The following is a 15,604-nucleotide window of genomic DNA, read 5'->3' as shown; positions in this document are numbered from 1 at the left end:
CTCAGCGCTTTACAATATAACGGGAGACAATACAGCAACAATACAGTTCAATACAAGAGGGTTAGGAGGGCCCTGATCCTTGGAGCTTACAATCTAAGAGCTATATGTATGCTTTTTCATGCACATCTTCAGTGCATAATACATTCCAGTAAGTACAGGCAGCACAGTGGCTAAATGGTTAGTATTTCCGCCTGGCAGTACTAGGGTCATTGGCTCGAATCCCAACCACGGCACCACCTGCCTGGAGTTTGTATGTTCACCCTGTGCCCGTGTGGGTTTCCTCCAGGTACTCCAGTTTCCTCCCACACTAATTTCTTTGGAAAGACATGCTGGTACGTTAGTTGCATGGAGGAATGTAGCACTACTCCCATAAACTACTACATATAAATACATAAAAAATATAAGTGAGAAAAAAATACATATACTATATGTAATATAGTGCCAAATTAAGTGAAATCATGCAAAATAATAATTAATAACAAGTGACACTACTATATGTGAACACAAAAAAGGCTCAGCAGTGATGGTGAAAAATATTAATTCCAGCTGTAAAAATATATAATCACATTCAAATAATAATTGACTCATGAAAAAATCTAAAAAATGTGAGCAAACGTGTACATCAATACACACATGTAACTACAAATACCCCATTAGGTGATCAAATAATTGAGTACATAAACTGTGTACAATAGTGAAGAAACAAAACTGCAACTGCACACACCAAAAACTCTATTTCTGTGCTCCTAAAGTCCAAAAAACACATAGATGACCACATTCGGATCAAACACTCATGCTGATATTTGTGTGAACACGTGGGTGAATGGTTGACAGACGATAATTCGACCACCGGCTAGATCAGCCTCTCACCTCAAAACTTCGACCCTTGCAGGTCAAAACGCTCGATTGGATCCCTCTCAAAGATCCTCCAACTCTGCTGTCACTCCAAATGGATCAGCTCCCATAGGTTAATTAGATACTGTCTAATATGGCCCATGAATGTGGGTTAGGGACATTAGATTGCACACCCCTTGAGGGTTAGGGCCCTGAGATTGCACACCCCTTGAGAGTTAGGGACCTTAGATTGCACACCCCTTGAGGGTTAGGGACCTTAGATTGCACACCCCTTGAGGGTTAGGGACCTTAGATTGCACACCCCTTGAGGGTTAGGGACCTTAGATTGTACACCCCTTGAGGGTTAGGGACCTTAGATTGCACACCCCTTGAGAGTTAGGTACCTTAGATTGCACACCCCTTGAGGGTTAGGGACCTTAGATTGCACACCCCTTGAGGGTTAGGGACCTTAGATTGTACGCCCCTTGAGGGTTAGGGACCTTAGATTGCACACCCCTTGAGGGTTAGGGACCTTAGATTGCACACCCCTTGAGGGTTAGGGACCTTAGATTGTACGCCCCTTGAGGGTTAGGGACCTTAGATTGTACACCCCTTGAGGGTTAGGGACCTTAGATTGCACACCCCTTGAGGGTTAGGGACCTTAGATTGCACACCCCTTGAGGGTTAGGGACTGATGTGAATGTAAATATATATGTAAAGAACTGCATAAATTGGTGGCACTATATAAGTACCTGAAATAAATAAATAATGATTTGCTTGTCTGCGCAGGATCAATGTCTCATCGTATGTATAAATCATTTAGTAAATCAATCCCAGTGTCTCAGCTGTGGTGTTTTGTCAGATTTTCTATAAATGATAAATTCAAAATCCTATAAAGATCTAATCCATATCTTGACTTTCATCTTTTCTTCTTTTGACAGGACAACATCTTGAAATAAAATCTGATGAAGACATCCCAAGAGACCTGGGAACTTTCTGTATAAGAACATAAGTCCTGATCCTCTCCGATAGATCAACTTATTTCAAGGCTTTAGGAATTTGTCCCTAGAATCCCCTGTCCCTTAGGAATGATACTTTGGTTTTAGTGAATCTAGAACAGTGGTTCTCAACCTGGGGGTTGCGACCCCTTTGGGGGTCGAACGACCCTTTCACAGGGGTCCCCTAAGACCATCAGAAAACACATATTTCTGATGTGTAAAGAGCAGCTGCTGTGTTGAAAGCAGCTACTCTGTTAAAAGCAGCTACTGTGTTGAAAGCAGCAGTATTGGAGGTAAAACGACACTCATGAATTATAATTACTGGGTAAATTTTATGGTTGGGGGTCACCACAAAATGAGGAACTGTATTAAAGGGTCACAGCATTAGGAAGGTTGAGAATCACTGATCTAGAGGAATATCAAATATCTATTTTTCTGCATGTATGGATTCACATTTCATCATCTTGTAGTGTTCTGAATGTTCACATGAAATATTTATTGTCAAAAATCTGTATTTAATGATAAAAGAGTATTTATTTTCCTGTAGTAAAATATATCATATTTGGCTGTATAGAAGAGAGTTATGAATTTCATTACAGTTGTGAATGATGAAGAATATTCTTTGAATAATGAAAGCCACGTTAAAGGATCAGTCCACCTAAAACTATTATCTCAGTGTTTGTGGACAGTTTCTTCTCTCGACAACTCTACTGAAGAGATCTCTGAGTTCACCTCCTGTGCCCATTATAAGGGGATTCCATTATCCATGATATCCCACATGGAAAAAAATTATATTTTAAATATATTTTTTATATATTCTTCCCAAATATATTGATATCTATTTATTTATTTATTTATTTCAGGTACTTATATACACCGTGTTCCAAATTATTATGCAAATTATATTTTTCTCATTTCCCTAAATAATTGATGTAAATAACAGTCGGCATAATTCTCATGTTATCAACTATTAAGAGTACAATTCACATTTTATTGCACAAACCTCCTAATGATAACAGGATTTTTGTTCCAAATTATTCCGTACAGTAAGTTTCAAAACACTTTATAGGTTGTAAAGAACTGAAAATTGTCATTTGTTGTGTTTGCAGCATATTTACTGAAATCAAAAGCTATTTCAATCAAACTTTTAACAACATTTTAACTTTTTAAACATTTTAACAGATCACGTTACATTGTAACATAGGACCCCTTACTTGATAGCAGCTTCACAAGTCTTACATCCATTGAACTTGTGAGTTTTTGGACAGTTTCTGCTTGAATTTGTTTGCAAGATGTCAGAATAGCCTCCCAGAGCTGCTGTTTGGATGTAAACTTCCTCCCACCCTGATAGATCTTTTGCTTGAGGATGCTCCAAAGGTTCTCAATAGTATTGAGTAGAGATGAGCGAATTTCTCAAAAATTCGATTCGGCTGATTCGGCGAATTCCAGTATGAAATTCGATTCGATGCGAATTTCTTCGCTACGAAGTTAACTTATTAAAAGGGTTTCTAGGCTTCAGAGAGCCTTTAAATTAGTGCAGAACACTGTACCTTTAATTTAAATGCCCTTGGAGATGAGGAAGGAGAAGGAGAAGGATGAGAAGAAGGAGAAGGAGAAGGATGAGAAGAAGGAGAAGGGGAAGGATGAGAAGAAGGAGAAGGATGAGAAGAAGGAGAAGGAGAAGGAGAAGGATGAGAAGAAGGAGAAGGAGAAGGATGAGAAGAAGGAGAAGGAGAAGGATGAGAAGAAGGAGAAGGAGAAGGATGAGAAGAAGGAGAAGGAGAAGGAGAAGGATGAGAAGAAGGAGAAGGATGAGAAGATGGAGAAGGATGAGAAGAAGGAGAAGGAGAAGGATGAGAAGAAGGAGAAGGAGAAGGATGAGAAGAAGGAGAAGGATGAGAAGAAGGAGAAGGATGAGAAGAAGGAGAAGGATGAGAAGAAGGAGAAGGAGAAGGAGAAGCAGAAGGAGAAGGATGAGAAGAAGGAGAAGGAGAAGGATGAGAAGAAGGAGAAGGAGAAGGATGAGAAGAAGGAGAAGGAGAAGGATGAGAAGAAGGAGAAGGATGAGAAGAAGGAGAAGGAGAAGGATGAGAAGAAGGAGAAGGAGAAGGATGAGAAGAAGGAGAAGGATGAGAAGAAGGAGAAGGATGAGAAGAAGGAGAAGGATGAGAAGAAGGAGAAGGATGAGAAGAAGGATGAGAAGAAGGAGAAGGATGAGAAGAAGGAGAAGGAGAAGGATGAGAAGAAGGAGAAGGATGAGAAGAAGGAGAAGGATGAGAAGAAGGATGAGAAGAAGGAGAAGGATGAGAAGAAGGACAGTTCTGTGACAGTTTCTGTCTATTTCTGACAGTTCTGGGACATTCACTCCATACAGCGGTTTCAACCGCTGTATGGAGGGAATGTCATAGAACTGTCAGAAATAGACTATTTCTAACAGTTCTGGGACACTCACTCCATACAGCGGTTGAAACATTGTATCTATTTGTTTCCATAAATGGATCCATTTATGGAAACAAATAGATACAATGTTTCAACCGCTGTATGGAAGGACAGTCCCAGAACTGTCATTAATAGTCTATTTCTGACAGTTCTATGACATTCCCTCCATACAGCGGTTGAAACCGCTGTATGGAGTGAATGTCCCAGAACTGTCATAAATAGTCTATTTCTGACAGTTCTGGGACATTCACTCCATACAGCGGTTGAAACATTGTATCTATTTTTTTCCATAAATGACATTCTGCAGATACACTTAGAGGAGCGCTGCAGATACACTTTTTGCCGGCTTGGAATTATTCTTATTTTCATCCTACTTCTTCTTCTTCTTCATCCTCATCCTCTTCTTCTTCTTATGAGGATGAGGATGAAGAAGAAGAAGTAGGATGAAAATAAGAATAATTCCAAGCCGGCAAAAAGTGTATCTGCAGCGCTCCTCTAAGTGTATCTGCAGAATGTCATTTATGGAAAAAAATAGATACAATGTTTCAACCGCTGTATGGAGTGAATGTCCCAGAACTGTCAGAAATAGACTATTTCTGACAGTTCTGGGACATTCACTCCATACAGCGGTTTCAACCGCTGTATGGAAGGAATGTCATAGAACTGTCAGAAATAGACTATTAATGACAGTTCTGGGACATTCCTTCCATACAGCGGTTGAAACATTGTATCTATTTGTTTCCATAAATGGATCCATTTATGGAAACAAATAGATACAATGTTTCAACCGCTGTATGGAAGGAATGTCCCAGAACTGTCATAAATAGTCTATTTCTGACAGTTCTGGGACATTCCCTCCATACAGCGGTTTCCGGCAAAAAGTGTATGTGCAGAGTTCCTCTATTCTGCAGATACACTTAGAGGAGCTCTGCAGATACACTTAGAGGAGCTCTGCACATACACTTTTTGCCGGCTTGGAATTATTCTTATTTTCATCCTACTTCTTCTTCTTCTTCATCCTCATCCTCTTCTTCTTCTTCTGAGGATGAGGATGAAGAAGAAGAAGTAGGATGAAAATAAGATTAATTCCAAGCCGGCAAAAAGTGTATGTGCAGAGCTCCTCTAAGTGTATCTGCAGAGCTCCTCTAAGTGTATCTGCAGAATAGAGGAACTCTGCACATACACTTTTTGCCGGCTTGGAATTATTCTTATTTTCATCCTACTTCTTCTTCTTCTTCTTCTTCATCCTCATCCTCTTCGTCTTCTTCTGAGGATGAGGATGAAGAAGAAGAAGAAGAAGAAGAAGAAGAAGAAGAAGAAGTAGGATGAAAATAAGATTAATTCCAAGCCGGCAAAAAGTGTATGTGCAGAGTTCCTCTATTCTGCAGATACACTTGGAGGAGCTCTGCACATACACTTTGTGCCGGCTTGGAATTATTCTTATTTTCATCCTACTTCTTCTTCTTCTTCATCCTCATCCTCTTCTTCTTCTTCTGAGGATGAGGATGAGGATGAAGAAGAAGAAGAAGAAGTAGGATGAAAATAAGAATTCCAAACCGGCAAAAAGTGTATGTGCAGAGCTCCTCTATTTCTGACAGTTCTCTGACAGCTTCTTCACATGTACAGCGGTTGAAACATCTGTATCCTAAATGGAAACTAATAGATACAATGTTTCAACCTCTTTACATGTGTTCCTTCTGTCAGAGAACTGTCAGAAATAGCGGAGCTCACTGCAGGGACACTTTTGCCGGCTGATCGGGAAATATTCGATTCGCGCACCCGAAGTAGGCAAAATTTCGGATTCGACGCGAATCGAATATTTCCTGAAATGCGACTCGAATTCCGGTTCGCCTGGTTCGATTCGCTCATCTCTAGTATTGAGGTCAGGGGAGGATGGAGGCCACACCATGACTTTCTCTCCTTTTATCCCCATAGCAGCCGTTGATGCAGAGGTATTCTTTACAGCATGAGATGGCGCATTGTAATGCATGAAGATGATTTTATTACGGAAAGCATAGTTCTTCCTTCTGTACCAGGGAAGAAAGTGGTCAGTCATAAACTCCACATACTTTGCAGAGGTCATCTTTACACCTTCGGGGGCTCTAAAGGGGCTGACCAGCTCTGTTCCCATGATTCTGGCCCAAAACATGACTCCACCACCGTCTTGCTGACGTCGCAGCCTTGTTGGAACAGGGTGGCTGTCCACCAACCATCCACTACTCCATCCATCTGGACCATCCAGGGTTGCACAGCACTCATCAGTGAACAGGACTGTTTGAAAATTAGTCTTCATGTATTTTTCTGCCCAATGGAGACGTTTCTGCTTGTGAGCATTGGTTAGTGGTGGCCAAATAGAAGGTTTATGCACAGTTGCAAGACTCTGGAGGACTCTACACCTTGATGTCCGTGGGACTCCAGAGGCACCAGCAGCTTCAAATGTCTGTTTGCTGCTATGTAATGGTATTTTAGCAGCTGCTCTATTGATCCGATGCATGGATCTGGCAGAAATCTTCCTCAATGTGCCTTTATCTGCACCAACCCGTCTGTGCTCTGACTCAGCCACAAATCTCTTAATAGTGCGATGATCACGCTTACGTTTTCGTGAAATATCGAATGTTTTCCTACCTCGTCCAAGGCATTGAACTATTTCACTCTTTTCGGCAGCAGAGAGATCCTTTTTCTTCCCCATATTGCTTGAAAATGGTGCTCTGCTTAATAATGTGGAACGCCGTCCTTTAGTAGTTTTTCCTTAAATTGGGCTCACCGGCCAATCTAATTATCACAGGTGTCCGAGATTGTTTTCAGTGATCAAAAGAGCCCTGACACACAATGCCATCCATAAGTTACACTGAAAAACAAAATATTTCATCTTTGTGACACTTAAATAGAATTTGCATAATAATTTGGGACGCAGTGTAGCGCCGTCAGTTTATGCAGCGCTTTACACATATATTGTACATTCACATCAATCCCTAACCCTCAAGGGGTGTACAATCTAAGGTCCCTAACTTACAATCATAAATACACATACTAGGGACAATTTAGACAGGAGCCAATTCACCTACCAGCATGTCTTTGGAGTGTGGGAGGAAACCAGAGTACCTGGAGGAAACCCACGCAGGCACAGGGAGAATATTTATTAATAAATTATACTCACAAGAATAGCAGTATACTTTAAATGCCTTTTTTACTGCTACTCTTGTGAGTATAATTTATTAATAAATACATGAACTGTTTACTGAGGTAATGCGCAGGGTTGGTGCACTCTTTTCTTTTGTTCTTTACTACAGTCTTGTCAATGATCTCCAGGCAGCTGGGACCACAGTCACCAAGAAAACAATTGGTAACACACTACGCTGACAAGGACTGAAATCCTGCAGTGCCCGCAAGGTCCCTCTGTTCAAGAAAGCACATGTCCAGGCCCGTCTGAAGTCTGCCACTGAACATCTGAATGATGCAGAGGAGGACTGGTTGAAAGTGTTGTGGTCAGATGAGACCAAAATCCAGCTCTTTGGTATCAACTCAACTTGCCGTTTTTGGAGGAGGAGGAATGCTGCCTATGACCCCAAGAACACCATCCCAACTGTGAAACATGGTGGAAACATTCTGCTTTGGGGGTGATTTTCTGCTAAGGGGACAGGACAACTGGACCGCATCAAAGGGACGATGGACGGGCAATGTACCATCAAATCTTGGGTGAGAACCTTTTTCCCTCAGCCAGGGCATTGAAAATGGGTTGTGGATGGGTGTTCCAGCATGACAATGACCCAAAACACACGGCCAAGACAACAAAGGAGTGGCTCAAGAAGAAGCACATTAAGGTCCTGGAGTGGCCTAGCCAGTCTCCAGACTTTAATCCGATTGAAAATCTGTGGAGGAGCTGAAAGTTCGAGTTTCGTCAGCCACCAAACCTTAATGACTTGGAGAGGATTTGCCAAGAGGAGTGGGCCCAAATCCCTCCTGAGATGTGTGCAAACCTGGGGGCCAACTCCAGGAAACGTCTGACCTCTGTGATGGCCAACAAGGGATTTGTCACCAAGTACTAAGTCATGTTTTGTGAAGGGAATCAAATATTTATTTCCCTCATGAACATGCAGATCAGTCATCATTTGTTAGACGCATTTCTGCTGAATTTGTTGTTGCTATTCTGTCTCTCAGTGTTACAATACACTGAACATTCGATTTGTAGACCGATCATTTCTTTGTGAGTGCGTGAAGGAATTAGTCTTTTAGCTTAACCTCCCTGGCGGTATGATTATTTCAGATTTTTGGTGCTGAAAGCGGTACCATTATTTTGCATGGAAATATGTATTTTTTTTATTGTAGGCTGTAATTTTTAGGAATAACTCACTGAAATCTGTCTGAACAAGAGTCTAGTAAACATCTCGGGTAGGATAAAATTTGAAACACGAAATCATAAATTATAATTTAATAAATAATCATAAAAAATAATAATATAATAATACATTTAATTCAATAATATAATCAAACCAAAAACACTGAAATTTGAAATAGAGCGCCAAGTTCGCACATCGCTGAGCAAAGTCGCAAAATCGTTTTCAGTGTCTGATGAGGAATTTCCCCCACGAATCATTATCACTCAATTCTGCAAGTGGTTCTGATTTACTATCGCTGTTCTAAAACCGCTTTTGACGTAAAGGGACGCTTTTTGGACGCCATGGACTTTTCTAAGTTTCCAGGCAGAAAGAACAGTCAAAATGCAGGCAGGGCGCCGGACAAAGCACTCGGGACAAAATGTATGTGAAATGGGTTGAAACAGCAATGTTATACTATGTAAAATTCGTTTTGAAAAAAATGAAATTTTTTTTAAATTTTCAAATTTCCTGCCGGCGCCCGTACGCCCCGACATCACAGGGACCGGAACACAGGAGCCGGATGCCGGCATCGGCCGGAGGAGATGGCCGGGGACGCTGCAGGGGACACATCGCGGGAGTGCAGGACAAGGGAAGTGCTGCAGGGACCCACAGAGCAGCGCCGCATGGTAAGCCCGAGTGTAGCTCGGGGTTACCGCTTTTGGTACTGAAACTTTACCCCGAACTACACTCGGGAATACCGCCAGGGAGGTTAATGTACTGCCATTTTGTGTTAAGAATTAATCTTTAACCTAAGCAAAGCCATCTTGTTCCTGTTAGCTTAAGTTCTGCCATTTTAGAATAAGTATCTATTTTAAACTTGTTCAGTACTTATAGAAATAATTAAGTGTCTCTTACTTTTTCCAAGAAGTTTAAAACTTCCCCTTTTTCTTAAGCTCCAACTTCTCCTTTTCTTCTACTCAGATTAAACTGAAAGTTTGTGGTTAGGCGCATCCTGAGGAGTATGTTATAAATAAATATAGGCATTTTTTTTTGAGAATTTGAAACTTTCCATAAGTGCTTAAAAGTTCAAATATGACGTATATGACATATGATTGGTTTTTATATTCCTTGACATATGATTGGTTCTTATATTCCTGTGCATTGTTTGAGTTTTACATATATACAAAATTCACGGAAGAATAAAACTCAGTTCAGTCTGAGATACCACCATGTGTCTATGTGTGCATTTCCTATATCTCAGAGTGAGCTCCAGGCCTGAGGACAGTGACTGGTCAACCAGGGACAGACGGGGGTCATGTGTCTTGAGAGGAATAAGAGCCAATTCCTTTCAGTGGGCAAATATTCAAAATCAGCAGGGGAGCAAATACTTATTTCCTTCACTGTAACTATGTAACCTTGCAGGGGGTGCATGATCGATGAGCACGGTGTTCACAGATCGCTGGGTTGCACAGGGTGGACAAGCGTGGGGTGCAGGGGTGGACTGACAACTCATGGGGCCCCCGGGCAATAGGGGATCATGGGGCCCCTGTGTCCTTGCCCAAACTCAAAAAAGCCTATGAAAAAGGTACCAGGGGCATCTCATGGGGCCCCCTACTGACCCCAGGCCCTCGGGCAGTGCCCGAGTTTCCAAATGGTCAGTCCGCCCCTGGTGGGGTGCACAGATTGCAGAGTTGAGGAGTGCGGTGCACATGGAGAGCAGAATCGAGTAGCGTACCGTACACGGAGCGCAGGGTCGACAAGCATGGTGTGCACAGAATTCAGGGTTGAGTAGCACAGCCTGCAGGAAGCACAGAGTCGAGGAGAGCGGCATGCATGGATTTCCTGGTTGCACAGGGACAAGGAGCGTGACATGCATGGATTGCTGGATTGCGCAGGGTCGACAAGCACTGTGTGCACGGGTAATAGAGTATTGCAGCTTGCAAGGAGCACGGATTGTCGGGTTTTGCTGGGTCGATGAGCATGACATGCAAAGATCGCTGGTTGTGCAGGGTCAATGAGTGGATTGCAGGGTTGAGGAGAGTGGTGCACACGGAGAGCACAGTCGAGGAGCACGTCACGTACAGATGGCAGAGTTGAGGAGCGTGGCGTTCAGTCAGCACAGGGTTGATGAGCATGGCCTTCATGGATGTGGGTCATTGAGCGCAACATGCACAGATTGCAGAGTTGAGTAGCGCTGTATACAGGGAGCGCAGGGTTGACGAACATAGCATTCATGAATTGCCAGGTTGCACAGGGTCATTGAGCGCAGGGTGCACAGATTGCAGAGTTGAGTAGAGCGGTATACAGGGAGCGCGCGGTTGATGAACATAGCATTCATGAATTGCCAGGTTGCACAGGGCCAATAAGCGCAGGGTGCACAGATCGCAGAGTTGAATAGAGTAGCGTGCAGGGAGCGCAGAGTCAATAAGCGCAGCATGAGTGGGTTGCACAGGGTCGACAAGCACAGCGTGCCCAGATCACAGGGTAGAGGAGACTGGCGTGCACGAAGCACAGGGTTGATGAGTGCGGTGTTAATGGAGTGCAGGGTTGACGTACGTGGCATGCAGAGAGTGTAGGGACGACGAGCACAGCGTGCACAGATCACAGGGTTAGGGAGCACGCAGGGCATGCAGGGAGCACAGTGTCGATAATCGCCGGGTTGCACAGAGTCGCTGAGCGTAGGGTGCACAGATCACAGAGATGAGGAGCGCAGCATGCAGGGTCGAGCAGCATACCGCACACGCAGCGTAGGGTCGACGAGTGTGACATGCATGGAAAGCAGGGTCGATGAGCATGTCCTGCACAGATCACGGGGTTGAGTAGCTCAGCCTGCAGGGAGGGCAGGAATGAGGAGCGTGGCATGCATGAATCGCTGGGTTGTGCAGGGTCGATGAGCACAGCATGCATGGGTCACAGGGTTGAGTAGCATGGCCTGCAGGGAGCACAGGATTGAGGAGCGTGGCGTTCACTGATCGCTGTGTTGCGCAGGGTCGATGAGCGTGGCATGCACGCATAGCAAGTTTGAGATGTGCGGTGCACATGGAGAGCATGGTTGACCAGCGTGGCATTAATGAATCGCTGGGCTGCGCAGAGTCGACAAGTGTAGGGTGCACAAATCACAGAGATGAGGAGTGCGGCATACAGGGTTGAGGAGCACGGACTGCAGGGAGCGCAGGGTTGAGGAGCGCGGCGTTAACAGATCGTCAGGTTGTGCAGTCAGCAAGCATGGAGTGCACAGAGCGCAGAGATTAGCAGTGTGCTTGCAAGGTCGAGGAGCATAACGCACATGCAGCGCAGGGTTAACAAGAGTGCCGTGCACGGAATGTAGGGTCAATGAGCACGGCCTGCACGGATCACAGGGTTGAGTAGCAGGGCCTGCAGGGAGCACAGGGTTGAGGAGCGTGGCGTGCATGGATCACAGGGTTGAGTAGCAGGGCCTGCAGGGAGTACAGGGTTGAGGAGCGTGGCGTGCATGGATCGCAGGGTTCAGGATTGTAGCATGCACGAATGGCTGGGTTGCGCAGGGGTAATGAGCACGGCGTGCAAGGGTCACAGTGTTGAGTAGCGTTGCCTGCAGGAAGCACACCGTTGAGGAGCGCAGGATCGACAAGCATGGCCTGCATGATTCACAGGGTTGAAAAGAGTGGCGCACATGGAAAGCATTGTCGATGAGCGCAGCATTGATGAATGTGCTGGGTTGCGCAGTCTACGAGCGTAGATCGCAGAGATGAGTAGCGCTGCGTGTAGGGTCGAGGAGCGTGCCGCACACACAGGGCAGGGTTGACTAGCGTGGCATGCACCAAACGCCGGGTTGAGTAGCACAGCCTGCTGGGAGCAAAGGGTTCAGGAGCGCGGCGTTAATTAATCGTCAGGTTGCGCAGAGTCAGCGAATGTGGGTTGCGCAGATCTCAGAGATGGGCAGCGTGGTGCACGGAGTGCAAGGATCACAGTGTTGAGTCGCACGGCCTGCAGGGAGCACACAGTTGAGGAGCATGGCGTGGATGGACTGCCGGGTTGCGCAGGGTCGACAAGCATGGCATGCATGGTTTGCAGGATTGAGGAGAGTGGCGCACATGGAATGCATTGTCGACGAGCGCAGCATTGATGAATGCGCCGGGTTGCGTATAGTCTACGAGCGTAGATTGCAGAGATGAGTAGCGCTGCGTGTAGGGTCGAGGAGCGTACCGCACATACAGGGCAGGGTTGACTAGCGTGGCATGCACCGAACGCAGGGTTGAGTAGCACAGCCTGCTGGGAGCGCAGGGTTTAGCAGTGCGGCGTTAACAAATCATCAGGTTGCGCAGAGTCAGCGAGTGTGGGTTGCACAGATTGCAGAGATGAGCAGCGTGGCACACGGAGTGCAAGGGTCACAGTACTGAGTAGCGTGGCCTGCAGAGAGCACACAGTTTAGGAATGTGGCGTGGATAGATCATCGGGTTGCGCAGGGTTGACAAGCGTGGCATGAATGGTTCGCAGGGTTGAAAAGAGTGGCGCACATGGAAAGCATTGTCGACGAGCGCAGCATTGATGAATGCACCGGGTTGCGCAGAGTCTACAAGTGTAGATCGCAGAGATGAGTAGCGCTGCGTGTAGAGTCGAGGAGCGTGACGCACACACAGCGCAGGGTCGCCTAGCGTGCCGTGCACCAAACGCAGGGTTGAGTAGCACAGATCGCAGAGACGAGGAGCGTAGCGTGCAGGATTGAGGATCCTCCACACACGCTGTGCAGGATCCACGAGCATGGAGTGCACGGAACGCAGGGTTGAGTAGCACGGCCTGCAGGGAGTGCAGGGTTGAGGAACATGGCGTTATCTGAGCACCGGGTTACGCAGAGTCGTTTTTTTATTTTACCGCCGCACCTACAGTACAATTTTCTTTTACCGCCGCACATACAGTACACTTTTTTTTTTACCGCCGCACCTACAGTACACTTTTATTTACCGCCACACCGACAGTACACTTTTTTTTACCGCCGCACCTACAGTGCCTTTTTTTTTTTTAATGCCGCACCTACAGTACACTTTTTTTACTGCCACACGGAACGCAGGGTTGAGTAGCACGGCCTGCAGGGAGCGCAGGGTTAAGGAACGTGGCGTTATCCGAGCACCCGGTTACGCAGAGTCGTTTTTTTGGGTTTTTTTTACCGCCGCACCTACAGTACACTTTTTTTGACTGCCGCACCTACAGTACACTTTTTTTTTACCGCCGCACATATAGTACACGTTTTTTTACCGCCGCACCTACAGTACACTTTTTTTTACCGCCAACCTATAGTACATTTTTATTTACCGCCGCATCTACAGTACACTTTTTTTGACCACCGCACCTACAGTACATTTTTATTTTCTGCCGCACCTACAGTACACTTTTTTTGACCGTACTGTATGTGCGGCATTAAAAAAAGGTGTACTGTAGGTGCGACGGAAAAAAAGGTGTACTGTGTACTGTCTTCAATGCAATATGAAATTTCAGAAAAAACAAATCACTGAATATACAGTATACAGGATAAGGACATACACTGAGAATTACACCCAGCAGAACAGGAGCGATGCTCTGCGGTATTCATGCTTACAGAATAATAAGTACACAGGAACATGACTTCAAACTAACGGATACTATAAAAAAAAGATAAAGCGCACACACAAAAAGAAACTGAGAAATGAAACCATTCTTCTGTTTGCAAGAAAAGCCATAATAAGACATTTAGAAGTTTCGGGAATCCTTCTACATTATGCAAATAAATATCCGTTATTCACTGTGATTGGTGCGCGGGTTTTGTGTAAAAAGAGCAGTCACGAGGACACGGTTACAGTCGACGCAGGAGTAAGGTATGAGAACATTCCGAATTGTTTCTTACAACTTTAGGATAGAATTAAAGCTAAAATAGAAACATTGTAAAATCAAACATTAGATGTAGAATTGTACATAGATGTATTAATGGCAAAACTATGTGTAATACTTATCTGGTTTTTTTTTTCAGAATGGAGATCATCTGCAATTTCATTCGCTGTTATTTATCTCTGAGTTATGGGCATTCTGGTCTACTGGTGAAATTTATTGGGTTGCCCATTTTTAGAATACTAATCAATCTTCCCATAGTGATACCTATCGAAGACTGGATTGGGAGGGTATCAACCTGGATTGGAGGCAACTAAATCACCATTCTAAATTTCAGTAGCTCTTTACCATCCCCGCTCCAGCGCCAGGTCTCTTGGGGCTTGTGGCCATGAACCGGACAGATGCCCATGCAACACGTGTCCTCAGGAGACCAGGCTCCCTACCAGCTTACTTATTCTGCGGAAGCAACGTGGTCCATGCAGCTGCTATCAGAGTATATTCATCTGTAGTTCCTGATAACGAAGTTTAACTCTTCCATTTGTGCAAGAACCTCACCACTCCAGACACTGGAACCCACACAGCGACAATGGCTGCCAGGATGAAAAGCAGCAGTAATGTCACAGTTTACACAGTGATGAAGATTGCTGAAACAAAGGTGCCCATACAACTATGGAGTTTCCAGGATGACGGCACCCTTAAAAAAAGTGTACTGTACCTCCTCACCAACAGTACATTTGTATTTACCGCCACACCTACGGTACACTTTTTTTATCACCGCACACACAGTACACTTTTTTTTATCGCCGCACACACGGTATACTTTTTTTATCGCCGCACACACGATACACTTTTTTTTATCGCCGCACCTACGGTACACTTTTTTTTATCGCCGCACCTACGGTACACTTTTTTTTAGCGCCGCACCTACGGTACACTTTTTTTATCGCTGCACCTACGGTACACTTTTTTTTAGCGCCGCACCTACGGTACAGTTTTTTTTAGCGCCGCACCTACGGTACACTTCTTTTATCGCCGCACACACGGTACCCTTTTTTTTAGCGCCGCACCTACGGTACACTTTTTTTATCGCCGCACACACGGTACACTTTTTTTTATCGCCGCACCTACGGTACACTTTTTTTTAGCGCCGAACCTACGGTACACTTTTTTTTAGCGCCG

The 15,604-nt window shown here is 44.8% G+C and overlaps 1 protein-coding gene across 1 annotated transcript in view; it reads left to right on the top strand.

Moving 5' to 3' along the window:
- LOC149444948 (rap1 GTPase-activating protein 1-like) overlaps positions 1 to 2,338 on the top strand; it is a 159,462-nt gene extending 157,124 nt beyond the window's left edge. The window contains exon 19 of the mRNA XM_089654347.1: positions 1,776 to 2,338. Within this exon, the coding sequence (XP_089510473.1) occupies positions 1,776 to 1,793 (18 nt within the window). The 3' untranslated portion in view covers positions 1,794 to 2,338. The remainder of the gene's footprint in view (positions 1 to 1,775) is intronic.
- Positions 2,339 to 15,604: the final 13,266 nt, after the last annotated feature.

The sequence above is a fragment of the Staurois parvus genome, unplaced genomic scaffold (genome assembly GCF_062004578.1).
Source record: "Staurois parvus isolate SC_StPar_1 unplaced genomic scaffold, SC_StPar_1.0 ptg000758l, whole genome shotgun sequence".
In the NCBI taxonomy this organism is placed as follows: Eukaryota; Metazoa; Chordata; class Amphibia; order Anura; family Ranidae; genus Staurois; species Staurois parvus.
This window is presented reverse-complemented; position numbering and strand designations above follow the sequence as displayed.